The sequence below is a fragment of the Camelus bactrianus genome, chromosome 15 (assembly GCF_048773025.1).
Source record: "Camelus bactrianus isolate YW-2024 breed Bactrian camel chromosome 15, ASM4877302v1, whole genome shotgun sequence".
NCBI lineage: Eukaryota > Metazoa > Chordata > Mammalia > Artiodactyla > Camelidae > Camelus > Camelus bactrianus.
The window spans coordinates 15,004,629-15,032,221 of record NC_133553.1 but is presented as its reverse complement, the minus strand read 5'-3'; the positions used below and the strand labels follow the sequence as shown (position 1 = coordinate 15,032,221).

The 27,593-nt window shown below is 55.4% G+C and overlaps 1 protein-coding gene across 3 annotated transcripts in view; it reads left to right on the top strand.

The window, feature by feature from the left end:
• Positions 1–27,593, top strand: part of EIPR1 (EARP complex and GARP complex interacting protein 1) — a 77,207-nt gene that overhangs the window by 9,288 nt on the left and 40,326 nt on the right. For 2 of the 3 annotated variants that reach the window (XM_074341604.1, XM_074341603.1), the window contains exon 3: positions 7,083–7,215. In XM_074341604.1, coding sequence (XP_074197705.1) covers positions 7,083–7,215 — 133 coding nt within the window. Of the gene's footprint in view, positions 1–7,082; positions 7,216–21,246; positions 22,392–27,593 lie in introns of those variants that run through there. The other variant, XM_074341605.1, reaches the window with a different exon arrangement.

Sequence of the window (27,593 nt, the reverse complement as noted above, 5' to 3'; positions counted from 1 at the left end):
TTCATTCCCTCAGCAGGACTTGCTTAGTGCAGTGACCGGGCTCCGAGTCCTGCCACTGTCCTGTGCGGGGCACACAGAGGCACATTCGCGCTCGAGCTGAGCTTCCGATGACACGGGGATCCAGGGGGCGGTAACTGCAGCGACACTTAGGAGAGGGGCGGGAGGGGGCGCCCATCTCCTGCCGCGGGCTCCGGAGCCCGCATCATGGAGAGGCACGGCCGCCTGAGCAAGGCCGCGGGCTCTGGTGAGCTCGTCACTTGCAGGGAGTGGGGGCCCTGTGCTTTCAGGGAACTTTGGCGCCTTCCCTGGGAGGAAGCTGGGGTGAGGGGAGGCTGAGAGGAGCAGGCGGGCCGGACCGTGTGGGGACACGTTTGCTGGAGACACACGTGGCACACCTGTCCCTTTGCACGCGGGACACGCGCGTTTCCCCTCATACACGACACGTGGCCTCTCACATGCGATGCGCCTGGGTCCCTGCATATGTGCGTGACACGCTTCCACACGTGACGCACGTGCTTCCTCCCACATGCGACAGGAACATCTCAGGTGATGCCTGCGCCCAAGAGAGGGGCCCTGGGGAAGGGCTGAGCACAGCACTGGTGGGTCCTGCGTCTCCAAGAGGACAGGTGTAGTGTCCCTCTGCTTTCCAACAGTGTTCTTAAAAGATGACTGCCAAGTGTGCCTTAAGGTGACGAAGACCATCTCACTAACGTCCCGCCTCCTTGCCCCATCCCATCCCCACTCAGAGCCCTGGGCTTCTTTGTCAATTCCCCCTGTGTCCTGTCCCCGTCCACAGTGTTTGTTGTGTGTCCCTGTCTGCAGTGTCGTCTGTGTGTCCCCGTCTGCAGTGTCGTGTGTGTGTTCTGTCTGCAGTGTCGTCTGTGTGTCCCCGTCTGCAGTGTCATGTGTGTGTCCCCATCTGCAGTGTCGTGTCCCCATCTGCAATGCCACAAGAGATAAAGAGAACCACAGTGACAGTGGGTCCTGGTCCGGGAGCCCCCAGAGGACTGAGGGCCCAAAAGGTACCCAGGCAGGTGAGGCCCTTCTTGGGGTTGGGGTTCCCACACCTGTGTCCTGGAAAGAGCAGGTGCTGTTGGCCCCATTCCCAAACAGAGGGAGTCGCCTTCAGCAGTCACCTGGTTTCCAAGGCGACCCTGTGGAAGAAACATCTACTCTGCTCTCCACCTCCTCCCCTGGCATAAACATGTCCTTTAATTATAAAGCATGTGCTCTGCTTGTGTGTGTGCATGTGTGTGTCCTAGGGACTTGCTGTGCATGTGGGACTCCCACAGGCCAACGCCCCTGCCCGCAGCACCTGCCACACCATGGGAGCTGTGACAGTGGCATCGCGTGACCGCCAGCCTGGCCTCCCCCCACCGCCTCTGTCTGAGAGCAGGAGCTCGGCCCTTCCTGGGGCCTAGGGGCTGGCTGCTCGGACGTCTGGCCCCTGGCTTGGCCTCAGGCCGTCAGCTCCTTCCAGGCAACTATTCGTTCCCCAGAAAGTGCCCGGCACCTGAATCACGACTACTTAATTCAGCTCTGCTATTTTTCTGAGTTTAGGGGCTGTCGTGGTGGCTAGCCTTTCTTTGTCTGGCAGACTGCTTTCTTTTCTGTGCCTTGAATTCTGCCCCGGGCCCGCTGTGCTGGGAGCAGGACGAGTCTTTCCTGTCTCCGGGCCCTCCTCCGGGAGGAGGGCGGGTGTTCCTCCCATCGTGGGGAAGCTCAGGGAGAGAAGCCAGGAGCCCCTGGGACCCGGGCCCGGGCTGCAGGGCTCTGCTTGCTCCTGTGCTGTGCCTTCCCCGAGGATTTTCTCTGCTTCCCCCGCGTCTTGGGTAGACGGGGTGGGTGCCAGGGGGACAGAGAGGCCCGCCCTCTCTGCACAGCCAGTGAGGAGGCGGTGCCCCTGGAGGCGGGGGCCGCACGCTGGCGCTTTCTCAGGCGGCTGTGTGCCTTTGTGGTTTGCTTACTTGTCCGTAAGTGTGTTAGTGCCATTGTTCTGTGTGTGCGCTTCGGCCGAGGGTGGTTCTGTCCAGGCGCCCCTCTAACGTCACCGGCCTCTGGTGCCGTGTCTGCTTGTTTTCGCCCTGTAGCTGTGTTTCTCCGAGTTGCTGCCCCTCCTGTCCAGTCCTGGTGTGTCTTGTGGGTGTTCTGAGGACAGAGCCGCGGGCCCAGGGCCCTCTTGCTGCCTGGCTCGGAGCCGGTTGTCATCGGATGGATGCATTTTAAGGAAAGTCACGAAAATTGCAGTAATTAGGCCTGTTTGGCAAATGCACACAGTTTTCACATGGAAGTCCTCTGATGCCCCGTGGTGTTTTTGGTGTCCTGTTATACATCCTCAGACAAATGAACCAGGTTTCTTTCTGGTGTAGTTTTTCCTCCGTCTGGAGAAGTTACATTGCAGGATGGCGTAGCTCGGGTAGAGCGTGTGCTAAGCATGCACGGGGTCCTGGGTTCAATCCCCAGCACCTCCATGAAAGAAAAAAAAAAAGAATTAAAAGAGAAAACCCAAGAAGTTATGTTATCCAAGAACCCTTGGCCTGGGCATCCAGTAAATTCCATCCGAGTCATTGGTCTAGGTGTCGGGGAGAATCGGCTCAGACCCCTGGTGGCGTGGCCCGTGGGGGTTGTGAGGGGTAGGTCCCCGAAGCTGCCCTGGAGCCCCGGCGGCCCAGATGGGTTTGCACTGTGCCGTGGGAGTTGCGGAGGGTCCGTCTTTGCTTCTGACTGAACACGCTGGGCCGGTGAATGGGGGTGTCTATGGGCCTTTCCTGGCTGTGCCTGGAGCCCTGGTGTGTGTGCCTGAGGGCCTGGGGCGTCCAGGGCCCCTTCCGCCCGTCTTCCCTCCCCTCTCACTTCAGGGACTGCTCACCCCATGTTGTCTGAGGCTCTGGCCTCCCCTGCTGATTACGCCCCAGTGACCCATTCAGGTCCCAACTTCCTCCAGCCCCTGACCATCTTGTCACTCGCTGTGGGGTGAACGCTTGTGTTCCCCCCAAACTTGCGTGTTGGGACCTAACCCCAGGTGATGGTGTTAGAAGGTGGGGCCTTTGGGAGGTGCTGGGGCCCTGAGGGTGGAACCTCATGTGGGGTTAGTGCCTCATATAAGGGACCCACAGAGCCCGTTACCCTCCCCATGTGGGGCCACAGTGGGAAGATGCACGTCCGTGGTCCAGGAAGAGGGTCCTTACCAAAATCCGGCCACGTGGGCACCCTGGTCTTGGATTTCCTGCTTACAGACGGAGACATGCCCTTGCTGGGCCCCGGGAGGTCGTGGAGCGTGGGGTCGTTTTCTCCTGGACTCCAAGCCTACTTTGGGCGTCACAGATGGGACTGTTAGCACACTGGGGCTTATTTGCTCCAGGAAAGAGTGTTAATAGGGATGGGTAAATGGCAGTCACGCTGTGGGCATCGTAAGCATTGGGAAATGTGTAGCATATTTGATAACTCTCGTTACTTTGGCTTTAGCTGGAGGATCAGTGTGTGTTTCCATTAGATCAAAGAGATCTTAGAAACGCAGTTCCCTCAGTTCACCTTCAGAGGTAACACTGAAGCAAGAGCCCAGAAGGAGTCAGTGACCGCCCGGGGCAACACAGCCGGGAAGTGGCCAGTCCTCCCTGGAACCCAGCTCTCGGATTCCGCTCATCACTCAGCACATCCTGCCGAGGCAGACGCACGGCAGAGGAAACGGGCTTCACAGGACTGCTGCCGTGAACCGGGAGCAGAGCAAACTGGGGATGTGAGACCGAAGGCGGGGCTTGCGGCCAGGCGTCCCCACCTGCCGTCCAGGCACACCTGGGCAGCTTTCTCTGAGCCCTGATTCTCCAGGATGGGGGAGACTTGGTCAAGCTCATCTTCACAGGCTTCCTAGTAAGTTTTATAACTGCAGCTCCTAAATTTTTATAGCGTGTCATCTATGCCCTCAGCCCTGCACTGGCAAATCCAACTTTAAAATTTTGATAATGTCAAAATACATGAGTTTGAGCCTCATCATGAGCCGTTAGAAGCATTTTCAGAACTCGCAACGGTGTGAAGAGTTGAAAGCAGCCTTTGCACGCGCCCAGGTGAGCGCGCGTCTTCCCGCCCCCCAAGTGGACGCGGGCTGCGCTGCCTGTCGCGCCCCACTCTCTCCTGCCCTCACCGTGATCGCAGTGTTTTCTCCATTATGTCGCTCGTTTCAGGAGCTGGCCTGGAACCGCATACATTTATGCAGCAAGGACGTTTCTTTGTGCTGTGTGTGAGCCAGGGGCAGCGTGGGCCCTGTGAGGAGACAGTTAAGTACAGTCTCTTCTTTCGGAATCAGGAACTGTCCCATCTTCCGCTGACCGGCTGCAGTGCAGAGCCTGGCCTTGCAGGGAGTGGGCCCCCCAGGCTGGCGTGGGGCCCCCTGTGCACCCCGATGGTGTGGGATTCATAGCATGTGCTCTGGAATCCTGTTTCCAACGGAACAGACCTCCAACTCTGTAACTCGGTCTCTTCGCCGTGATCGTGGCTGATAATGAAGTGTTACACGGGGCTCTTTTAAGGATGAGAGGAAGCCGTGTGCGTGGAGTTGCCCGGTGCCTGTTGCATTTTGCGTATTAGCCGTCATTCCTTTGATCTCTGTTTGTTTGCAGTGGTGACGTCTCGCCATGCTTTCTGAACGTGCCTAGCTTGAATCATCTCACCACGGTGTATTCCTTGGACCTGTCTGTGAGCCTGTGTAAATGAGGACTGTGGAAAAGTCTCAGGGCTCTCAAGCTTAATGAAGAAGGTTGAGGACTGTTATCAGTGTCAGATTAGGAGAGATGGTCTTGGCAGGATCTTGACCCCCAGCCCCCAAACCCCGCCCCTGGCCGTCTGGGTAGGGGCCGATGTCAGTGTGCCTGAGAGTGTAAGAAGTGAACACAAGGGAAGGCCTGTTTGGTTCAGGTACCAGAGCCTGGTTGGACAGCAGTGCTTCGTGTCTTCATGACAAAGAAGGGCTTTCTGATGAGGCTGTGGGAACCCGTCCCCGGGCGGGAGCAGGGCTCTGGAGGAGTGCTGGGCGGCAGAGAGGAGGTCAGATGTCAGGCCCAAAGGCTGGCCCTCCAGCCAGGAGTCAGAGCCCGTGTGCAGGGAGGACTGGGGAGGATGGCGCCCTCACCTGGCACCCCCTGATGTGGCTCACCTGGTCCTCAGAGCCCGCCCACGAGGACTTCTGAGCCGGAGCTCGAGTGCTCCCCCGTGTGGTGGTCCTGGTGCTGCTGGGCGTCGCAGAGGGAGGGATTTGGGGAAAGGACAAATGGTACATTTAAGTGCATCCTTTTGTAAGTGTCACTGAATTTTCTGGTAAGTAGGAAATACCAGATGCTTAAGAAAATAATTTCCTGTTCCCTCAACAACATAAAAGTTTTTCCTGATTTGTATATTGCTTTTTAGTCTGTGTTCACATGTGACTTTTATAATTTAGAAGTTGTCCACCAGGAACATTTCCAAACCCACTGTGAAAATTGCATTGGGCCATGAGTGTGGGGAGAAGCTGACTGAAAACAGTTTTATGGATAAAAACATTAGTAAGGGTTTTAATCTCCCCACTCTGCCCAAGAGAAGGGAGGGGGCTGGCGGTGGGGCTGCACCACGTGGGATGCGCACGGCCCCCAGGGATCCCAGGAGCTCTCGGGACACTGAGGCTCAGGATGTAGGCGGCAGTGGCGGGATTTGAATTCTACGCTGAGTCCAAAGCGACCCCTCAGGGGCTGGGCTATTTTCACATGAGGACCCGCACAGGAGGACGCGACAGCCACCTTCGCACCCACAGAATGGAGTGTCATGGAAACGGCCTCAAAGTAGCATTAATGTTTGTTCTGATTGCAAAGTTGTGCATATTAATCATGAAACCATGTCAAACATAAAGAGAAGCCACCGAGAAGTAAAGAAAAAGCAGCTGTAACCGCCCCCGCCCAGCTCACTCCCTGGCTCTCCCGGGCAGGCCGGCCTGCCTGTAACCCGCGAGGGCGTGCAGCTCACCTGCTGGTCGGTGCCCTGGAAGCGTCTGCGGTGGCCCTTCCCGCGCACCGGGCCGTGTTTGCGAGACACTGAATGGCTTCACGGTTCCACGTTACAGTCAGACGCCACGGTCTGTTTGAACAGTCTCCTGTTGCCGGACGCTCAGGTGGCTTCTAACTTGCATTACGATAATCAGCGCCACAGTCAACATTCTTGGATACAAATCTTTGTGCACATCCACGATGGTTTTCTTAGTACACATTTAGGTTTTGAACGTTTAATCTGTGTGTTTCCCGGTGACTTGGGTATGTATGAGAAGTTGTGAACATCATTTTCGTCCCTCTGGAAGTTACCCAGAAAAGTGCGGTGGCAGCTCGCCGTGACTCTTCGCGTGGAGGCCGAATGTCTCGCCGCCATGATTGATGCTGTGTAAGTGCTGATGGTTGCTGGCCTCGTTTTGGAGACGAGGTTTGAGATGTGCTGACGTGCAGCCCCTTCACCTCTTCCCCACCTTGGTTGCTCCCGATGTGATTTGAGTTCTGTCCACTGGGGACAGGGTGGGCGGGGTGGGGCCAGGCCTGGCCTCATCAGGCAGCCCGGTTCTCCCCCGACAGCCGGTCTGGGCGTCCTTGGCTGCTTTGCATGGTCCTGGCCAACTCTGGCCCTGCCCCAGCCATGGCCCAGCCAAGCCAGTCGGGGACAGAGTTTTTGGTGTGTCATTTCTTCAGCAGTGGATGTGGCTGGGGGTGGTGTTCTGTAGTTTGCAATCTTTTTTCAAGTCTTTTTTTGGGGGTTGGGGCAGGTAATGAGGTTTATTTACTTATGTTTTAACAGAGGTGCTGGGGACTGAACCCGGACCTCGTGCCTGCTAGGCACGTGCTCTGCCTGTGAGCCACACCCCCCACACCTTACAAGCTTAATGCTATATAGGGTTTCGTACCCGTCTTTTGAGAGGAGTAGAGTCAGATGAGCTTAAAGAAGGTATCCTGTCTGTGTAGGAAGAACAGAAGTTGACTGGAGAGCTGAAAAGTGCATCCGAGGCTTCTGGGTCGTCCCGTGATCCACGGAGGCCCGGGGAGAGGGTGCGACTCTGACCTGCCCCTTCCTTGTGTTTGCAGATCCACATCATAGACTTTGACGACGAGAATAACATTATCAGCAAAAACGTGCTCCTCCACCAGGTGGGCGAAATCTGGCACATCAGCGCCAGCCCGGCCGACAGAGGCGTGCTGGCCACCTGCTACAACAGGAGTGAGTACCCGGGGCCCGGGCGCCGCCGGGGGTGGGGGGCCAGCCCGGGCTGGTCTGGCACTGCCGGCCGGCAGCGGCACGGGAGCGCTGAGTGTGCTGTTGGGGTGCGCGCTGCGTTCACCGGGAAGCGGGCCACCATGGTACACAGAGTGACAATACGCGGTGAAGCCGCAGCCCCGGCACCGGAGCTGGAATCACAGCTGCTCCGGGAGCACCGAACCTGGGGCAGGGGGTGATGCCGGAGGCCACCATTGATGGCCTGAGGCCTCCCGGGGGACGTGGCGGCCCTGTGGTGACTAGCTGCGCCCTCGGGGGGTGGCTGCCTTGCCTGTCGGTGCGCGTGGTAGCAGCGTGGAGGTAACGGCCTGTGACTGTCGGGCTTCCTGGCACACGCGTGCTGTGTGTCCTGACAGCCTCCCCCTGCCTCCTGCTGCCTGCACTCCGGTCCTGGGACCTCTGAACGTGGTGTCCATCCAGAGCCTGTGGCCCTGAACTGGCCACACCCCCGCTCTGATTCTCCTTCCTCTGTCGTTGTCAGTGTTCACATCCTGGCTTTAGGGGAAAAACTCAGTCTTTTTCTGTTAAATAAGCCAGAATAAGATCTCTGTGTGTGTTTTGCTGTGTAGTTTCTGAAATGCTTCCCTCGCTGACCCCCCGCGGGGTAGTGCCCGTAGTTTCTAGACACTTCGTTGTGACAGGTTCTGTGTCCTCCTCCCTTTCGCCCTCGAGCTTCAGGGCCGTCTCACAGGGTAGCAGCGTGGTTACCAGGAAGCCCGTGTCTGGGACCCTGTGCTCAGACTCTGCTTTCATAGAATTCTGCATTTTCTTTCCACTTTAACTTCACCCCCACCCACCTTTAACACACCTTTTCTTTGGAGAAAAATAATTGTCTCCTGAAAGGTCTTTTCCTCTCTGTGTTCTTCACCTCTCAGCCTCTGAGCACGCCATTGCCCTTGCGGAGAGCAGCCCCCGTGGGCCCCCCCCTTCTCTCCCGCGTCGGGGTCGGAGCTGTTTGTTTCTCCTTTGTTGCCTTGTCTCCGGTGAACTCGGCTACCACCCAGAGGCTACGGTGGCTGGTGGTCCCACCGTCAGTCTTCCTGGAGCATGTTTGGGAGGGTAACCTACTTTTGTATTTTTGTATAAACAGCTATTTTTTTCCAACAACTAAGAATACATGTTGATTTCCCACATAGGTGGGAACGGTCCTCTCCTAAAGCTGTGGCTGTGTCCCCCTTCACGTGTAATCCTGGACTCTTCTCTGTGGGCCTTACTGGGAGGAAGGAGACAGGAACCACAGCAATGTGGCTTCTACACGGTGTCTAGAAACAGCCTGCTCTGGAGTAATCTTGGAATTGATACGTGTTATAAATAACAGGGTTTAACTTACATCCGTTATGGCAACATGCAAACTAGTAGACGTCTGCACCATGATAAGCGCAGGGGCCGCACACCCACCCACCCAGCCTTGTAAATAACCGGGGAACTGGAGTGGCTCCCCGCTCATGTGTGTACGTACAGGTGGGCAGCTCCCTCCCACGCTGTGCGGGCTCCTGCCCCGGAGGGGGCGTTAGGCCTGGCACAGGCTGGCCTTTCCTCTTCGCACCGAACAGAGCGAGATGGGGTGGAGACGACAGTGTTTCGTCTTTTATTTTAACACTTAGAGTCTCACGTTTGTGGCTTTCAAAAGTAGAGTGGACGGACCTCTCTTCACTGGAATAGCTGTGTACTAGCCACGGTGTCGGCCAAGGGTGGTGTCCCCAGGGCGGGGCCAGGTGGGCCTGCGGTGGCGCTTGAGCTGCGTGTGCCGCGTGTGCTCCACGAGGTGCGTGTGCTCCATGAGCTGCGTGTGCCGTGTGTGCCGCGTGTGCTGCATGTGCCGCATGTGCCGCGTGTGCTCTGTGAGCCGCGTGTGCTCCGTGAGTCGTGTGAGCCACGTGAGCCGCGTGAGCCTGAGGTGCGTATTTGTCAAGTCCTCTTTGGTTTGGGTTCAGTGGAAGTACTTCACTGGGGGCACTTTGCCTGGTGGGAGATAGGAAACCAGTCACATAAAATACTGATCAGAGAGGTCTGTTGGTTGTGATTTTGGGGATCAAGTTATTGTTTTTGTTTCAATACTGATGCCTTTAGGGTGTGGATATGATTAACTTCATTGGCCAGAAAGTGTGCATTTTGTTGCCACCTGCTCCGGTGAACAGTCCCCTCTGATCAGTGTAAGGCGGCCTAGGAAGAAGAAACACCCCCCCAACGCCCACCCCAGCGTGCTTGTCCCTTGCCGTCCTGCCCAAGAGGAAGCAGAGTTTCTGGATGGCCTGGCCCGAGGGGTGCGGGGGTGTGGTGTGGTCCATTGGAGGTCCTGGCCTGGGCGACGAGGCCTGGGTGGAGGCCGGCGCGGCAGCGTGGACAGGGATGTGGGCCAGGAGGTCCCCCGCAGAGGACTTGGGTCAAGGCCCCCACCCCAGGGCTCGTGGCGGATCCTCGGACCAGTCGCGTGTTGACGGCTCCCAGCGCCGTCACCGTCACCCTGTCTACATACAAGAAATGTGGTGATGCTGGCGACAGTGCCATCCACCGTTTGATGCTCATGTGCCCAGTGCTTTAGGTGAGTGTCCAGTTTTTCGTTCATTAAGATCGTTTTCAGCTTACTGAGATGTAATTGATGTGTAACACTGTGTTGGTTTCAGATGTGTATTTCATGAAGCGGTCACCACAGTCAGTTAACATCCATCTCCTCCTGCAGTTAAACATTTTTCTTGTGATGGAAACTCTCTCAGCGACTTTCAAATACACGAGAGGTATTGTTAACGACAGTCGCTGTGCTGTGCACCGCATCCCGGGACCCACTTACCTTATAGCTGGAGGTTTGGATCTCTTGACCCCCTTCACCCAGTCCTCCCCCGACCCGTGCCTCTGGCCACCACCGTCCTGTTCTCTGTGTCTGGGGGCTCGTCCTCTTCAGACCCCCTGTAAGTGAGGCCACACGGGACCTGTCTTTCTCCGTCTGACTCATTTCACTTCGCACAGCTCGCTCAAGGTCCATCCTTGTCGCTCGTGGCAGGATGCCCTCCCTCTCTGGCTGGGCAACAACCGCCATGTGTGTACACGTGTACACCAGCCCTTCTCACCCACTCACCATTGGCGGCACCGGGGCTGCTTCCACGCCTTGGCCGTTGGGAGTCGTGCTGCTGTGAGGCGGGGGTGTTGCAGTTTAATCCTGCTGTTAATGCACGTTCAGGGCTTCTGTGGAGTTCCAGAATGCAGGGCGAGGTTTTAATTTTAATTAGCTTCTTTTTTTTGGAAGCTGAATCCTGGATTGTTTCTTACGCTCCCGACCAACCTTTCTGGGTCCCATCTGTAGCATTTCTCTGTCCTCACTGACTTTCTGTAGCACCTCCAAATTTAGTATCATCTGGAAATTTAATTAATGTGCTGTTTACTGCTCCTTCCAGATCACTAATGAAGATGTTAAATAAGACCTGGTCCCCTGGGCTCCCCGCTGGACACCTCCTCACAGCTTAATACCCTGTCATTTATCAGTGCACTTTGTTTATGGTCCTTTCTCCAGGTTTCAGGCCACCGGGGGGTGCTTGACACAGCCCAATTTGAATTAATTTTCCCAGTCAGACTAAAAAACACTGTGCAGACCCTCCCTCAGCCCCAGATGTGCCGTCTGCTGTGATCTTCCGCGGCCTGGTGCCTCTGTGCCCTTGGCCCTTGGCGTCTCCCAAGCCCAGCCCTCCTTGGAGACGCAGGGAGGGGCCTGGACCCGTGCCGTGCGAGGCACCTGGCGCCATCTTAGGCTGTTCTGGTCCCCGTGACAAACACCGTGGATGGCAGCGTGAACAGTAGAAGTGTGTCCCTCATAGCTCCGGGGCTCCAGCCAGAGCCAGGAGTCACAGGGCCAGTTCCTTCCAGGCCTCTCTCCGTGGCTTCTCCCAGGTCCTCATGTGGTCGTCCCTGTGTGCCGGTGTGTCCTGAGGACACTGGTCCTCCTGAATCAGGGCCCCACCCTGATGGCCTCGGCTGCCTTAATCACCTCTGTAGAGGCACTGTCTGCCGGCACGGTCCCACTCTGAGGTGCTGGGTTAGGGCTTAAGCGTGTGACTCTGGGGGACAGAGCTGTGGATTCTTTGAGCCTTTGTTTATGTGAGAGGTTTGGGGTGGGGGTTCCTTTTTTCATTGAAGTACAGTCAATTTACAATGTTGTTAGTTTCTGGTGTACAGCATAGAGGCTCGTTTATATGCATATATATTCCTTTTCACATGTTTTTCATTATAGGTTATTATAAGGTTTTGAATATAGTTCCCTGTGCTGTACAGTAGGACCTTGTTGTTTTTTGGTTTTATACACAGTAGTTAGTATCTGCTAATCCCGAACTCCCAATTTATCCCTTCCCACCCCTTCCCCTGGTAACCATAGTTTGTTTTCTAGGTCTGTGGGTCTGTTTCTGTTTTATAAATAAGTTCGTTTGTGTCTTTTTTTTTTTTTTAGATTCCACATGTAAGTGATACCATATGATACTTTTCTTCTTCTGATTTACTACACTTAATATGATAATCTGTAGGTCCATCCATGTTGCTGCAAACGGCATTATTTTATTCTTTTTTATGGCTGAATAGTGTTCCATTGTGTGTATGTGTGTGTGTGTGTGTGTGTGTGTGTATCACAACTTCTTTATCCAGTCCTCTGTTGATGAACATTTAGGTTGCTTCTGTGTCTTGGCTAATGTAAACAGTGCTGCTATGAACACTGGGGTGCATGTACCTTTTCAAATTAGAGTTTTCTCTTTTTCTGGATATATGCCCAGGAGTGAGTGGGATGGCTGGATTATATGATGTCTATTTTCAGTTTTTTTAAGAAATTTCCATACTGTTTTCCATAACGGCTACACCAAACTACATTCCCACCAGCAGTGCAGGAGGGCTGGGGGTTCTGTCTTGTTTAGGTTTCTGGCCTCCCTCACTCTGTGTGCCGCACAGCAGGCCCTCTGCCGGCGCATGATTTGCCTTTGTGTTTTTGACTAGAGGTGAGACCTTGACATTCTGCGATCTATTAATAAGGCATCTTCTCCGGGTTGCTCACGGTTGAGGCTATTTGGGACATGGTTGGGAGGGGTCGTGGCCAGGGAGGGTGTGGCCTTGAGGGACTGACGGGGGTGTGGCCAGGGAGGTGTGGCCTTGAGGGACTGATAGGCGCGTGGCTGCGGATGGAGGCGGCCTAACCTCTGCATGTGAGGGTTCCCTGCTCTCTGGCCTGCTCTGCTGGAGGAGCTGGCAGGTGGAGGGCTCCAGGATGAACACATAACGCAGGAGGGGGCAGTGGGGGCCAGTGCAGCGCGGGGCTGGGCGTGGTGCGGGCGTCTGTGGACAGCTGGGCCGGGGCGGTGACTACCCGCCTTTGCACCAGGTCCCAGGACAAGCAGGACTTCCCGGATGGAGGGCATTTAAGGCTGAGGCTGGGCATGGGGAGCAGCCACTGAAGGGCTGGGGGAGTGTTGGGTCCAGATCTGCATTTTCACAAGACCCTGGGAGGAGGGGGCCATGACACTGAGGGCCCCGGCGGCCCTGCTCCTCCTCCTCTGTCAGGGTCAGTCAGTCACGGTGGTCCTGTGACTCGCCAGACATAAAACTGTGAAAATAGTCTTTAAAAAAAGGTGTAAGTACTCTGAAAATGAGAAAAACCTTCTCATTATGCTGGTGAAATTTCAGGAAGACCAAAAGAGGCCCTTTAAAAACAAAGAGAAGCAGTAAAGGTGAAGCCCGGATGGAGAGTACAGGCAGGAGGCCGCCAGGGTTGGCGAGGCTTCCAGCAGCCTTCTGGTGATTGGCGGCTGGCGCCCCTCGGCCCGCGCCGGGGAGGGTGGGTGAATGGCAGCCGTGTCACGCGGCGGAGTCAATCTCGCGCCCCCGCACTCGGGAGAGCATCCCCCATTAGGACTGGGATGAATTTTTCAGCAGAGGAAGGTGAAGTGTCAGGAAGACTGTAGATCACGCCGGCGCGGGGGCCTCGGGGAATCAGAGCGCTGCAGAAGGGCTGACAGGGCAGCGTGGAGAAATATGGGGCGTGTTCCCTGCGCTCCGCTGAGAGAGCCGCGGGCGGGCCAGGGCCCATCGACCTTCGGCCATCGACCAGGCCTGCAGCTTGGGCCGGGCCAGGCTGTTGCTCTGACCGCGTGTGTGTGGGGGTGGGGTGGGGGTAATTGGTGGTCGGTGTGGGAGGCAGCCTGAGGGGTCCCATGGCGCTGGGTGAGGGTGAAGGTCAGGTGCACGCGAGGACCTTGCCCCTCCCTCCGCTCCCCCCAGGAGCCCAGCTTGGGCCTTCAGTTCTCACCTTGACCCTGACAGTTTGACTCCTACAAGGAATTTTTCTAGAACACGGATGCAGGACCTCACCTCTGCTTCTCAGAGGCTGGCAGCGCTTCCCTGGGAGCCGAGTGCCCAGCCCACCTCTCTCCCCTCGACCTGGAGCAGCTGGGGCCCTCTGTGAGCCTCCCTGGTGTCTGTGAAGCTGGGCGTGCCTGTGGGGTCTGGGGGCCGGGTGAAGGGCCCCGAGTCCCAGGTCTTCTGGGAGCTGCCCCCTGCCTGCCCTCCTTCCCCGGCCTCCCGCTGCACCTCACCCGCCTTCCCGGGGCGGTGGGGGGGCTCCTCTCACACCCCTTCCCTTGTGCTTTCCTGATTCTCTGGCTGATTTTCATGCTAATAATCTCTCTGCCTCAAGCATTCTTCCTCCAAATCTCTGCCTGTCACAATCTGTGTCACCTCAGGCCAGCTCGTCCTCCGCAGCTCCTCTCCTCCCCCCTCCCCGCCCTGTACCAGACTCTGTGTGGGCATGGGCCGCGGTGGGGCCCCCGTGGGTGGGGCCCTCACGCGGGCTTTGGCCCCGGTGACTCTGTGAATGAGACGCCGTCCCCCAGGGTCCCCACGGGCAAGGAGGTAACACGTCCACCTTCTTACCCGTTTGTGGTGAAGCTAAGATCAGCATGTACATCAGAGGTGGGGTTGCCGGAGAAAACACAGGACACCCTGTCGAACTGGAACTTGAGATGCACAAGGGGCAGTTCTTAGGGTTCGAGCATCCTGTGCAGAACACTTCTGCTTTCCAGTCCGGAGGCCCAGGTGCGAGGGCTGGCCTGCCCCAGACACTGATCCGCCCACAGTGCCTGCCTGCTGGACTGTCGGGCAGGCACAGCAGCCCAACCGCCCAGGGCTTCCTGAAGCCCAGGGGCAGCGGAGATTTAGCTGAAATAGCCAGGGCAGTTCTGCCCACACAGGTCCCAGCACAGGAGGGCTGGGCACCCCCCACCCCCGCCCTGGAAAGCTGCGCCTCAGTCCACACTTAGTGCGAGCCTCTTACCGCCTGTCACTCTGCCGTGGGTGGTCAGCCAGCCTGTCCCCCAGTCCCGGGGCAGGGGGACCCTGCCTCCCCGCACACAGGGCAGGCTGGCGGACGGCCCCTGTCTCGGCTGGAGACTGCGGAGCCCTTTTGGACGGGGCTCCCCGGGCACCCACTTTGGCAGGGCTCTTCGGGGACTGTGATGTCTAGGTTTTATTTCATTTTTGTTTTACCTAAAAACATGCTGCTGTGAAAGTGATCATGTGCCTGTTTAAGAATTCTAGCTGCATACAAGGTTGTAGTGAGAACTGTCTCCCTCCAGCCCTAACCCCTGAGCCCTTGGCTCCCGCATCAGGGGCAGCCACTCTCACCCCAGGGATTTCAGTAAATCACAGTGACAGATGAGAATTTATCGGAAAGGTAGCAAGGCTGGGGGTGTGGCAGTGCTGAGGAGAGGGCCCGGAACAGGGCATGAGGGTGTGCACGTTATTTTAAAATAAGCATGCTTTTTTATTCCTTCTGAAAATGGTTATGCAAGTGAACGAAACGTCCTTGGTTCCAGAGTGAAACCACCCTTATTCTACTGGCGATTTAAGGAGGGGGGTGCGCGCTGGGTGTCAGTATGTAGCAGAAACAGACCCCACAAGACTCCGCATCTTCCCGATAGCCCCCGGGCTGTGGTGAGACAGGGCAGGGGGTTGGGCAGGGGAGGCTGGAGGTGGGAGACTCGAGGTGCGGGGGCATCCCATGGCCCTCAGGGCTCTTCCACCGTCTGTCCTGAAAACTCAACCTGTCACCATCATTAGGAAGCTTTCCTTGGAGTGTTGAGGCAAGTGTCCTGGTAAGGAGTCATCCTGGGAATGGATGCAAGTCCCTAATCGGGCCAGCCTGGAGCTGCTGTCGGGGGCGCCCTGGAGGGTCGGCTGTCAGTTCATCCCCAGCGGGTCCTTTCGGGAGGTGGGGGGGAGAAGGTGGGGAGAGGGGCCGCCAGGAAGGTCCCCGCTGGGCTCCGTGGGTCCTGCCTGGCCCTCAGCCTGTCCAGGCCCTCATCCCTCTGCTCCTTCCACACGTGTTTCCTAGGCCCCCAGTTTTAAACCCACTTCTGGCCGTTAAGGACGTGAAGGGGGACTGGCGTAGATCTGGCCTTTGAGGGGATTAGTCAGTGAAGGAGAGGACTCGGCCCACCGGCCGGAATGTGGGGAGAAGGTGGTGGACGAGAGTTTGATGGGTGGGGGCTCCCCTGGGGGTGACCCGCGGGTCCTTCTCCCTCATGTCAGGGCCTGTGGCGGAGTCAGGGTCCTGGAGGCTGGACCTCCCGGGGGACCCTGCGTGGCGGGCTGGGCGGACCGAGGGATGCTCTGCCCCTACCTCATCTGTTACCTCGGGTGTCTGGCCCACTGCAGGTCTTGTGCCTTGGGGATCCCCAGTTCTCTGAGCGGCGCTTCCTGCCCCCAACGTGAGGCTGCTGTGCGGCTGTGCCCGCCGGGTCCGGCTCCCCCCTGTGGTGTCAGCACTAGATCCTGGGGTCCCACACCCTCACCCGGGGCTTCCCCTGTAAACTGGGGAGAAAGCTGCAGATTTAAAGTGTGTTAAAAATAGGCACTGAAGAAGGTGAGCACGCACCGGGTGGCAGAAGTCTGCGTTGGGGAGGCTCGTGGGAAGCTGGAGGTGGGATTTGACAGCACGTCGGGGGTCCTTCAAGGGCCCGTAACCCGGCCCTGCAGATGAACTGCACCCTGGACATGAGCCGCCACCCTCTGCGGGGACATGGCCTGACTAGCAGCTCCTCTTCCTCAGACCAGCTTTGCACCACAACAACTTAAATGTTGGTACCACCTTAGCCTCTGTCACACGGTACGTGGTTGCCTGGAGGGCCTGGCGGGGGGGACCTGCTCACCTGGCTGTGGGTCAGAGCACACCTGGGCCGCAGGGCAGACGGGAGGACACTGAGGTGGCCCAGCTCGTTTCTCGGAGGGGTGGTCGATCAGCTCTGAGAGAACCCAGGAGGGACCTGGAACTTGTCTTCAGGTTCAGAAGAGGGAGTGGGTGTGTCTTGAGGCCCTCTCGGGTCAGCCGGTGGAAGCTGTGGGGCGAGGAGTCACAGCTGGACCTGAGACCACGTGGACCACCCTGAGGAAGCCGCGTGTCTGTCCCTGGAGGTGTCCCGTGGACACTCATAAGGACTCACACCCATGCTGCAGGGCGACCGGACCTCGTGGACCCTCAGTTCCTGTCCAGCCCTGCGTTTCTGCAAGTTCCATGTGATGCCAGCCTCCAGATGTGGCGGAGGTGAGGGCTTTGGGACGCGTGTCTGCCCTGTCCTGAGTCTTGGTGTCTCTGAGTTGAGTGAGTGAAAGAAAGAAAGAGGGGACACTTAGGGAGCGTCAGGTTTCCAGGTTTCAGTTACTTGACTGCCCCCTGTGTGAACAAGACCAAGGCCTCAGCCTCCTGGGGTTGTTGTTTATCGTCACCACCTCCCCAGCAAAACAAAGTGGTGTGTGTCATTAATTTCTAAAAATCTTTTTTTAAATGCCAAGACAGTTCGTTTCCAGATCCCCAAACTGTTGAAAGTGTGCTGAGTTGGCCACATTCAGTGACTCACGGCCCTGGTGACTGACCTGTGTCAGGATTGCCAAGTCGCTTCCATACGAAATTTGTGGCACTGAAGATTTAGGGTCTGTGCATGAATTTTCCATTTGGTTTTGAAAGGAGAATCAATAAAGAATCTGGGTTTATCATCTTATTTATAACAGACTCCTTGACTGTTACACAGGACCTGACCCTGGATGGAATGGCCCAGGATAAGATCTTTACAGGTTTCCAAACTCTTTATAAATTTTCTGTAAAAATCTATATAAATTAAAGATCCCAGATTATTTGTCCAAAGAATCAGTGAACTGTGTGTTAGGAAGTTACTAAAAGATACAGAATTAGTAATTGGTGTGTTTTGGGAAGTTGTGTATTGGTTTTTGAAAATCAGATCAGTCTGTGAGTACGTAACACAAGACCAAGGAGAATAAAACCCTTTGTTTCTCCTGGTCCGTCAGCGATTAAAGCACAGAAGACAGACGGCCTCCCCCGGGCACAGGCGGCCACCGCGCGTCTGCCCGGGGCCGCGCGGATCCGAAAGCGCTCCTTGGGCTATTTCCGCTGATGCTTCTGGCAGTCTCCTGAGTGTGGGCGTCTTCATAGACCCTGTGTCACAAACTGGATAGCAGAGGTTCAGAGGAACTCATTTGCTCAGGGTCTTGTAGATAACGTAACAGGGACAACTTTCTAAGAGAAATCTGTTTCCCCTTTGCCTCCAGTGATTATTTCCCCTAATGTGTGGAAAACTAGGCTGCTTTGTTTATTTGAAAAAAAAATCTGATGCCTTTCATCGCAGGCAAAAAACAAATGATGCTTTGTGGGGAAAGAATCATAAAAAAATTTAGTAGTGTCCCAAAGTTTAATAGATGAAAATAAATTCTAATTATTTATATACTTACGAGAGTTATAGCCAAGTGCAAGTGTACCCTACAATTTTTTTGTGTTCTGTGTAATATTGTGCAAACTTACCCAAAGTTCAGATTAATTTTTTTATTTTTAAATTACCAAGGCCCTTAAACCCCTTTGAGGGCTTGCTGGTGTTTCTCTTCTTTCTCACAAAAGCGTCCAAAGGGGGAGGTTTCTACAGTGCCCTCAACACCCTGTTTGGCAGCTGTGTGCGGCCTTCAGGCTCTGGGGAGAGGACGCAGCAGACGCCTGTTTGCTCCATGGGGTGACTCTCCAGCGACCCCTGAGCCACGGCTGTGACCTTAGCTCTGAACTGGCAGCGGACTCCTAAGACCTAAGCGGCTCGTCGCCTCTGCTCCCTGCCAGAATGTGGTGGCCCGCTGGTGGCCACCTGCCCTCTGTGGACACAGTTACTCGTGCACGCAGGGTGGGGGCTGGGAGCTGTGCTGAGACAGAGTGTGCTGGAGCTCCCGACTGCCCAGTGCGGCCACACGTCTTAAGTCCGGGTCAAGGGAGCAAACTGCCAAAGGCATGTGTGTGGGCGGGTGCTCTTACCCACGTGGTGGTGTCTTTCCTGCTCTTCTCCCGGTTTGCTTCCACCATCTCCGCCCCGCTCCCCTCCTGTGACACAGTGGTGTGGGTGTCACTAGCAGAGAAAGGTGTGAACCAGCACGCCTACGCCTCTCCCCGCCGGGAGGGGTCCGTCCGGGCCCGGGAGGCGCTGGCCGTGGGGAAGCCCCCTCCTGCCTGTCTCCCTTGGGATACCTCGCACTTCTGGAGGTAGGCTGTTTGAAGGCAGTGTGGAGTTGGGTTGTATGTGTGTGCCTGTTTTTTTGATTCATTCTACTGATGTCTGTCTTTTAATTGATGTGTTTAGGCCATTTACAGTTTTTAAAAATTTTTATCGAAGTGTGGTTGATTTACAACGCTAGTTTCAGGTGTACAGCAAAGTGATTCAATTCTACATGCATACATATATATTTTAATTCCAAATTATTTTGCGTTATGTATTATTATAAGAAACTGAATATAGTTCCCTGTGCTACACAGTGTAGACCATTTACACTGAAATGATTAGTGTGTTGGAGCTGAAGCAGGCTGTTTTATTACCTGCTTTTTGTTTCTTCTCTTTGTTTCTTGTTGCTCTGTCTCTTTCTTGCCTCCCTGTGGTTACTTGAACATTCTGTAAAATTCCATCTTGATTTATTTATGGTGTTTCCGAGCGTACTGCTTTGTATCATTTTCCTGGTGTTTGCTCCAGATACACTCCACGTCCGTAACTTACCGAGCCTGCTCTGAGGGGTGGCCAGAACCCTCCCATGTACGTCCTTTCCCTCCCCACTTCTTTTTTCTTGTATGTATATGTATTTTTATTGAAGTCTAGTCAGTTTATAGTGGTGTGTCAGCTTCTGGTGCGCAGCACAGTGCTCCAGTCATGCATGAACACGCGTATGTTCGTTTTCACGTTCTTTTCCACCACAAGTCACTACAAGATGCTGAATACGGCCCCTGCGCTGTGCGGTGTGAGCCTGTCGCCCTCCTCACTTTTAAAATATAGTTAAGTTTTTCTCTACATACGATGACATGAGGTGTGTTGTTTTCTATATGTGTATATATTTTTGTTTTGTTTTTGTTTTTCTTATTTTTGCTTAAAAAATAAAAATTTACCTCCTCACGTGGCCTGTCTTTGCAACGTGGCGGTTTTCCCCTCAACCGTCAGATGTGATTTAAGGACCGTAAGGAGGAAGCCCACTGTACTCTGATTTCTGCCCATCTCCTGTTCTCCTTTCCTTTCTGAAGTTCCAGGCCTCCTTCTTTCTCTTCTCTTCTTTCTGTTTGGAACCCGTTCTCTCCCATTTTTTAAGGGCAGGTCTGCTGGTGGCAAATTCTCGTAGTTTTCCTTCTGAGGATGTCTTTCCCTTCGTTCCTCAAAGGTATTTTCACTAAATAAAGAATTCACAATTGGCAGCTCATCTCTTTCAGTATTTGAAAAGCATGGAGCCCCGCCTGTCTGGCCTCGGGGTTTGGGGCAGGAAATGGGCCGTCACTGGAGCTGGTGGCCCTGTAGGTCCCGCCTCGTTTCTGCCACTGCATCACTGTTGTCTTTCGTTTCCCCAGTCTACTGATGATGCATCCAGAATGGAGTTCTTTGGGGTCATTCTGTTTGGGGTTTTCTTGGCTTCTTGAATCTGCGGTTGTGTCTTTCACCAAATTTGGGAAGTTTCCAGCCACGGTTTCGTCTAATAGTTTTTCAGCCCCACTCTCCTCTTGTCCTGAGACATCACTGACATGACTTCGCTTATTTGCCGCAGTCCTGCGAGTTCCCGAGACTCTGTTCATTTTCTTATTTCTTTTTACTTACTTACTCTTTTTGAAAGGAAGACATTTATTTCTTTTTTGTTATTTTATCTTTTGGGGTGGGGAGGGTAATTAGGTTTATTTATTATTATTATTTTTTTAATGGAGATACTGGGGATTGAACCCAAGACCTCGTGCATGCCAAGCATGCGCTTTACCACTGAGCTATATCCTCCCCTTCATTTTATTTTTTAGTTTGTTTCTCTCAGGTGTTCCAGTTGGGTATTTTCTGTTGTTCTGTTTTCAAATTCATTGGTTCTTTCTTCTATAATACTCATTCTGCTATTGAACCCATTCCCTGAGTTTTAATTCAGGTGATTTTAGTTTTCGTTATGTGATTCCCATTTGATTTCTTTTTGTATCTTTTTTTTTTTTTTTGTATCTTCTACATCTTTTTTTCTTCTTTAGTTTCAGGAGTGTTTGTAGTTGCCCCCTGAAGCATTTGTGTGACGGCTGCTTTAGACCCTGACAGACGATCCCAGCGTCGATCTGTCTTGGTGTCGGCAGCTACTGACTGTCTGTTTCCCTGCAAATGATGATTTCATGGTTCCTGGGAAGGTCTGGATCCGATTTAGCGACACGCCCCCTGCTCGGGCTCAGTGAGTAGACCTTGGCCTGCTTCCATGGGCTGTGGCTCTGTGACAGTTAGTGTTGGGCCCTCACAGTGACGCTCTGGTGTCCCTGGGGCTCCTGCTAACCGCCACGGGGGGGGGGGGGCTGTTCTGGTGTGGAGGTGCTGATCGCACTTCCCACCCCGTGCCCAGGGCGGCCTGTGTGGCTGCCCAGGGGTGTGTGTGGGGGGGTCACCTGCCTTCAGCCCTTTGTGCCTCTGAGTGGTGCTGCCCCCTGCTCTGGGGGGCTGGGGCCGGGGCCGCAGTGGGGCTGGGAGACGGCCTCTGGGGCTTGGATGCCTGGCATTGTGTTCCTCGCCTCCTGTTTCTGGTGTCAAGGGATAAGGAAGTCCAACCCCCAAACTTACAAATCCTGAAAACAAATGCAGGAAACATAGAGGGTCCTCCTTCTTTCTAACTGAGGTGATTTCAAAAGGGAAGCCCAATTTTTAATGACAAAAAGAGTATGTGATGTCACCAGGAGTTAGTTGCCTTGGGACAAGTTAAGGAACGTTAGTGGAGCTCTGCGTGGAGCATTGACCGGGGGACTGGGGAGGCTCCTGCCAGAACGGGGCCTCTGTGTGGTTTCCACCTCTGCCTTGGACGCCTAGCCTCGGCCACGGTCCTCGTCACGACTGATGCGCCCTCTCGTCCCGTGTGTCCTAGAATGGTCTCTCCTTTTAGTCAGTGGAGTCGGCTTTGGTGGGTGGTCACTGAAGTCTGGGGGTTATACACCATGTTGGGCCCTAGAAGGCCCCGCACCAGGGGTCCTGACGTAACGTCGTGGTGATGGTGACCCCGTGTGCCTCTGAGTGGTGCTGACCCCTTTCTCGAGCAGAGGTGGCTCATCTCCAGAGACGACCCCGGGTCCACAGGTGAGGACATGGACCCAGCCCATTCCCATCCTGGCTCCCCCTACCCCCACAGAGCTCACGCCTGGTCCTATGGGCCTGCCACCTGTCTGTGCGCCTCTCACTGCGCTTGTGTCTGGAGGAGACCCACCCTGCTTGGAGCTCATAGTTGGGCGGGGAGGACACATTCTACCTGGTATCCCCACAGCCGTGTTGCCCCGGGAGGCATCCTGGTGGTCAGAGATGACCCAGGGCCTCAGGGCCGGTGCTAGCTCCCCTGGCGGGGGGGGGGGGGTGTTTGTGGGGTCCTCTTCCCCTTGCCAGCAGGGCCAGCACATCCTGGGGCTTCAGCCCGGTGTCCATCGCTAGTGATGTGAGAAGCGGCCTGCCCACCTGAGTGAGCCCCCCACAGAGCGGATGGAGGGACCCAGACACATGGGGGACACGGAGCATACGTGCCATGGCTCTGAACGCAAACAGCAGCTGGGAGCATCCTTATCACAGAACCAGTCTGCAGACACCGTCAAGACAGTAAGGTCCCACGTGTATCGGCATCTTTGGATACCATCACCCCTTCGAATTAATGTCATCTCCCAGAACCTGGGTAGGCCTGATGGCTGATCCAGGGGAAGGAAGCAGACGCCAGCTGACGTTAGCAGGCCTGGGCTCTGTCCCACATGCCAGCCATCAGAACCACGGTGATGTCCAGTCCTGACCAGTGATTTCCAGGCCTTCTCTCCTGAAACCCCAAAACCCACTTTTCATGTTTGTGAAAATATGTATGGGATGGCTAAGACCCAGCCCCTGATCTGGTTGGAAGGGCGGGCCATGTGGCCTCTTTCACCACGTAGCCTCTCCTGCTGACGGCATCTGCTCGAGGACAAGGGGAAGGGCCTGGAAATAGGAAACCGAGTCACTGCAGCTGACTCAACATTGCACACAGCTGTGCCTGGCACGTAGTAGGTGGCACGTAGTAGGAAAATTGTTTGTTAAATGCAGTAAATGTGCAGGGGGATGAAGTTTGCCCTGGGTCTTCTTCAAAACAGAACAAACAGAGCTTTTTCATGGTCTCAGCAGCAATCACAACCAGCAGGGTCAGCTGCCTGGGTTGTCAGTAAAGTTTTATTGGGTGGGGGTGAGGGTGCAGAGGTGGGGGCTGGTTGGGGGTCGGTGCAGAGGAGGGGGCTGGGTGGGGATGAGGGTGCAGAGGTGAGGGCTGGGTGGGTGCAGGGTGTGCAGAGGAAAAGGTCACAGAGCACATCATGGTCTCAGCCAAACCCAGGCCAGCGCGGTCAGCTGAGCTGGTTGAAAGCAACCACATGGTTGTAATGGTCCGTCTTGTGGTTGGCACTAGACTCAGGAAAACAGTCACTATTACACAGTAGAATTCATTTTTATTCATGCTTTAAAAAATATTTACTAAATGTTTATTGCACGAAATTACTTGTTTATCGATTGTTCTAAGTGGAAGTGTGAATGTCGCTTGCGTTTGGGGTCCCAACAAAGGCTTGTTAAAGCTGGTATTTGTTCAAGCGTTTGGAGTCTGTGATGTTCCAATAGCCACTGTTTCATCTGATTAAATTCAGAGAAGACGCATCTTACTGGGCAGTCTGTGGTTTCTGCTAACTTCACACCACATCACAGGAGCCCTGAGACATCAGAACGATGAGTCCTGGGAGAAGCCACGCTTGCCTGTAATAAAGTTGAAGGTGACCTGACCACCCCTTAAAATAACAGCTAACTTCTTATCGCGTGGGCGGGTCTTCCCTGGAGCCTCTGAGGAGGCCTGCCCGCTGGCGGGAGACTCCTGCTCTCACACCTGCGAGGACTGTGCTCCTGGCAGCCCAGGAGGGAGGCAGCGAGCGTCTGGGGTGTGGGAGGGTCCGCAGAAGTCGTGGGGCTGAGGTGCACGTGGTAACCAGTCCCGCAGGTGCCCGTGGGCCAGGCTGCTCTTCTTGGGGCCCACATGGGTGTCCGGATGGCAGGGCCCCCGGGAGGTGGCGCTGGCCTTGCCGCGAGGTGACGAGCAGGAGACGTCTGTCACGAGCCAGCCCCCCTACTGGGCTCTGCATAGGCTGCAGGGTGACTTTATCCCCGTCAGGCTCCTTCGAAGGCCGTCCTAGGGCTGTCCCGGGGAGGAAGCCCTGGCCCAGGTCGTGATGCCCTTTACCGGGTGTCTGCAGGTGGCCTGGGAACTCCTGAGGCGATGGGGGCTGGTGGCCAGGCTCTGGGTACACCAGAATGTTCTGGGCTACAGCCACTCAGCAGATCACGCCATCAGTCTGTAGATTCCTGATGTGAAAGATTGTTCTGTGCTGGAATGAAAGGAAACAAAAGAAGGCCGGATGGCAGGGACTCAGGGAAACTCACATGGTCGGAGAAGAGGACATTTTTTATTTGCCTGGAAGCCTGCATTTGAGCTGAAAGGTTTTTATGTAACTGGTTTAGAATGGCTTATCTTGTTTAATGTGAAAATGGCTCTAGCTTCCCCCCCCCCATTAATGGCTATTTTTTTCTAGATCAAGCCACTACGGTTTATTATTTAGTTCTAGTTTTTTTCGCAAAACATCTCCCCTCCCATCTCTGCCTCAAATTTTATTATACTTGGTAAGAGTTGAATCCTTGTCTTAACCCCCTGGGGCTGCTCTAACTCAGTCCTACAGACTGAGCGGGTTATAAACAGCAGACCTTTATTTCCCACAGTCCTGGAGGCTGGATGTCCGAGGTCAAGGCACTTTCGGCGTCGGTGAGCACCTGCCTCCCCGTTCAGAGAGACTCCTCAGATGGTGAGGGGCCAGGGAGCTCTTTCCAAAGGACACCCACCCCATCACGAGGCTCCGCTCATGCCCTGATCCCCTCCTGACACCATCCCTTGGGGGGTTAGGACTTCATCGTGTGGATTTGGGGGGGACACAAACGTTTAGTCTACAGCAACGCATTATAAAGCAATAGGCACTATTTTAACCCCTCCCCTACTACTGTCATCATCTTGGCAAAAGTTGCCATGACGCGGCTGAGGGCTGTTCTGGAGATGGTTACTGTTCATCACAGGAGCCTGAGGGTGTCGGAGGAAGCGTGGAGGGTGGGATCAGACGGACCCGGGTTTGAGCCCCAGCCCTTCACGAGGCTCTGTGACCCTGGGGAGTCACTGTCTGTAGAGGAGGCATGACAGCAGCAGCTACTTGTCAGGATCGTCGTGGTGACTAGAGGGGTTGGCGGTGGGTTCACACAGGAGGCCCGCTGCGGAGAAGAGCCCGGCCCCTTTCATCACGGGCGCGGGGGCGTGAGCAGTAGCTAGATCACAGATGACAGCCATTCACTTAGGTGACAGGTCCTCAGCCGGGCGCATGTCAGGGTCACCTGAGCCCCCTGTGCAGGTCTCGGTCCCCGACCTCACCCGGAGCCAGGGTGTCCTGCCGCAGGCCAGCATCAGGAGTTTAAGCCGTCCCTGAGGGGGCTTGGCAGGTAGCCAGCACTGAACCTGTCGACCCGAGAGCTCGTTCAGAGAGCAGGACCCCGCGTTGTCCCGTGGGAGCCCGGGCGGGGCCCCTGGGGAGGTCTCCAGACAAGGGCACAGACAGCTCTGGAGTTGGCGGGGGCCATCTGAACCTGACCGTGCCCCTCACTGGCAGCACGCCCTTGGCTGTGGGTGGGTGGTCGCGCCAAGCACCCCCCGTGGTAACAGCCAATCATACTGTCTCCACAAAAGTGCGGAAGTGGTTGCTGTTGAAGAACTTGGGTTTGCTGTTTGTGAAATGATAATAATACCGCAATACAAAAAGACACTCCCCGGCTGATCTGTTGTATGGATCACACATGACACTGTGTTGAGGGGCCTGCTGCCCACCCAGTCCCCACGCCCCCCACGTGTCACCCCATGCACATTGGAAGTACGCTGTCTACCGGATACGCATTCATGCTGGTTATTTTTAAAGCTATTGTCTTAACGGAGATATGTATTTACATAAAACTATTTTTAAAATATGTCTTGTTTTGGTAATATTATTTTGATCTACATTGTAATGCATTTAGCAAGTGGCCCTCTTTCCTAGATCCCTTTTGAAAGCACATAGGTTATAAATGATAAATATTCAGTGCCGAGCAGAACCTGATACAGAGAAGGCATTCAGGTATGTAATGAACTGTGTGCCGTTCACAGAAGCCAGCATCCCATTTTGCCTTGATGTGAATCCTAATTACTAAAAAATTGAATTCTTGACCTCCAAGTGTCTGTGCAGTCGTGCTGGGCGTGACTGTGGTTCCTCTCAGAGCGGTCTCCCCTCCCCGAGCCACCTCCACTGCCGGGGCGCTGGCGCTCAGGCTGGTGGGGGCCGTGCCCCTCAGTGCGGAGACCGGGTTTTAGGGCCACCAAGAGTCCTCATCGGTGCCGAGCAGGGGGATCTCGGGATCTTGAGCCAAAGCCGGAGTTCAAGCCTGTTTTACCTCCTGATCAGAGAGCAGAGGGCTGGCTCCGGTCTGTGGGGAGCTTCACCAGCCCCGGCCCCTCCCTCGCTCTCTGGCCTGGCCTGGAGCACCAGCAGATGGATGGGCTTTCTCTGGGTCCGCCTTGCTTGTTAGTGCAGGCAGGAACAGGGGCACGTCTAACCTGCTGACACACGTGGCCCAGGGGCCATTAGCCTGGTCAGTTACAGAAGGACCCCGGGTGGTCTGACCCTTGTCCACCAGGCTGCCTCCGGTCACTGACTGGGACGTCTGCTCTGTGTCCTACGCGTCCTGCTGCTGCGTTTTGTCCTCTTTCCATCCCCTTCCCTGTGTCCCGTGTCACCCCCGCCCTCATCACTCTCCTCCTCGGAAAGCCCTGGGGCGCCTTAAATTCAGAGCACAGGTCCGGAGCAAGAGCTGCTGTAAAGCCCGAGTTGGAACCTGCAGGAGACGCTCCTGCAGGGGCGTCACCGAGGTGGTTGCAGGGGCTGAGTCCGAGGGGAGGAGACGTTCCCCTCGCTGTGTTCTCGGCTCCCGGGAGCTTCTGGCTGCAGATCGCAGCCCTCCTGCCCAATTGCACACCACGCGTTAGTGGCAAAGCAGCATCTTCAATATACGGGTCATCATTTTGGGTCCTTCTGTGTTTAGAAAGGGTTTTGCATCTCTTACAGTCTTTGGACTGTTTTGCACGACGTGTCCCAAGTACCACTGGGCTCTGCCCTGGGGTGTTTACGCGGAGTGTCTGCACCCGCCCGCACTGTTCCAGGCCTGCGCGTGCAGAAGACGCCACACGTGAGGGTCAGGGTAGTTGCTCGCAGAGAAGAGTGTTATGAGGAGGAACTGAAGCAAGTGGAAGGCAGGAACACTGAGAGGGCAGGGAAGGTGTGATGAGGAGGTGGTTTGCGCTCCTGCTGGAGCGGGGGGGTCAGTGCGTGTGCACTGTGCAGAGGTCCGGGAGAATTCCACTCCAGCAGGGGCTGCTGCGGGCCTGGCCCCGGCGGTGTTAGCGTGGTCGGCTGTGGACGGCAGGGAGGCCAGGCTGGTGGTGCCCGTGATTGGAGAGCAGCTGGGCTGGTGTGTGAGGCGGGAGGTTGGCGGGGCCTGGGTCCCAGAGAGCCCGCAGCCCTGGCTCTAAGGACGGTGGAAAATGTGGCCAAGGATGGGGAGAGACCGTTCAACCATCCATCTGCTTCATGGCTATTTATTTAGTTACTTCTTGGTGAGGCACTGAGCGTCCAGGGCTTAAGGGAGCACAGACCCCTGCATCCTGTCCCCTCGGGGATGGGGACG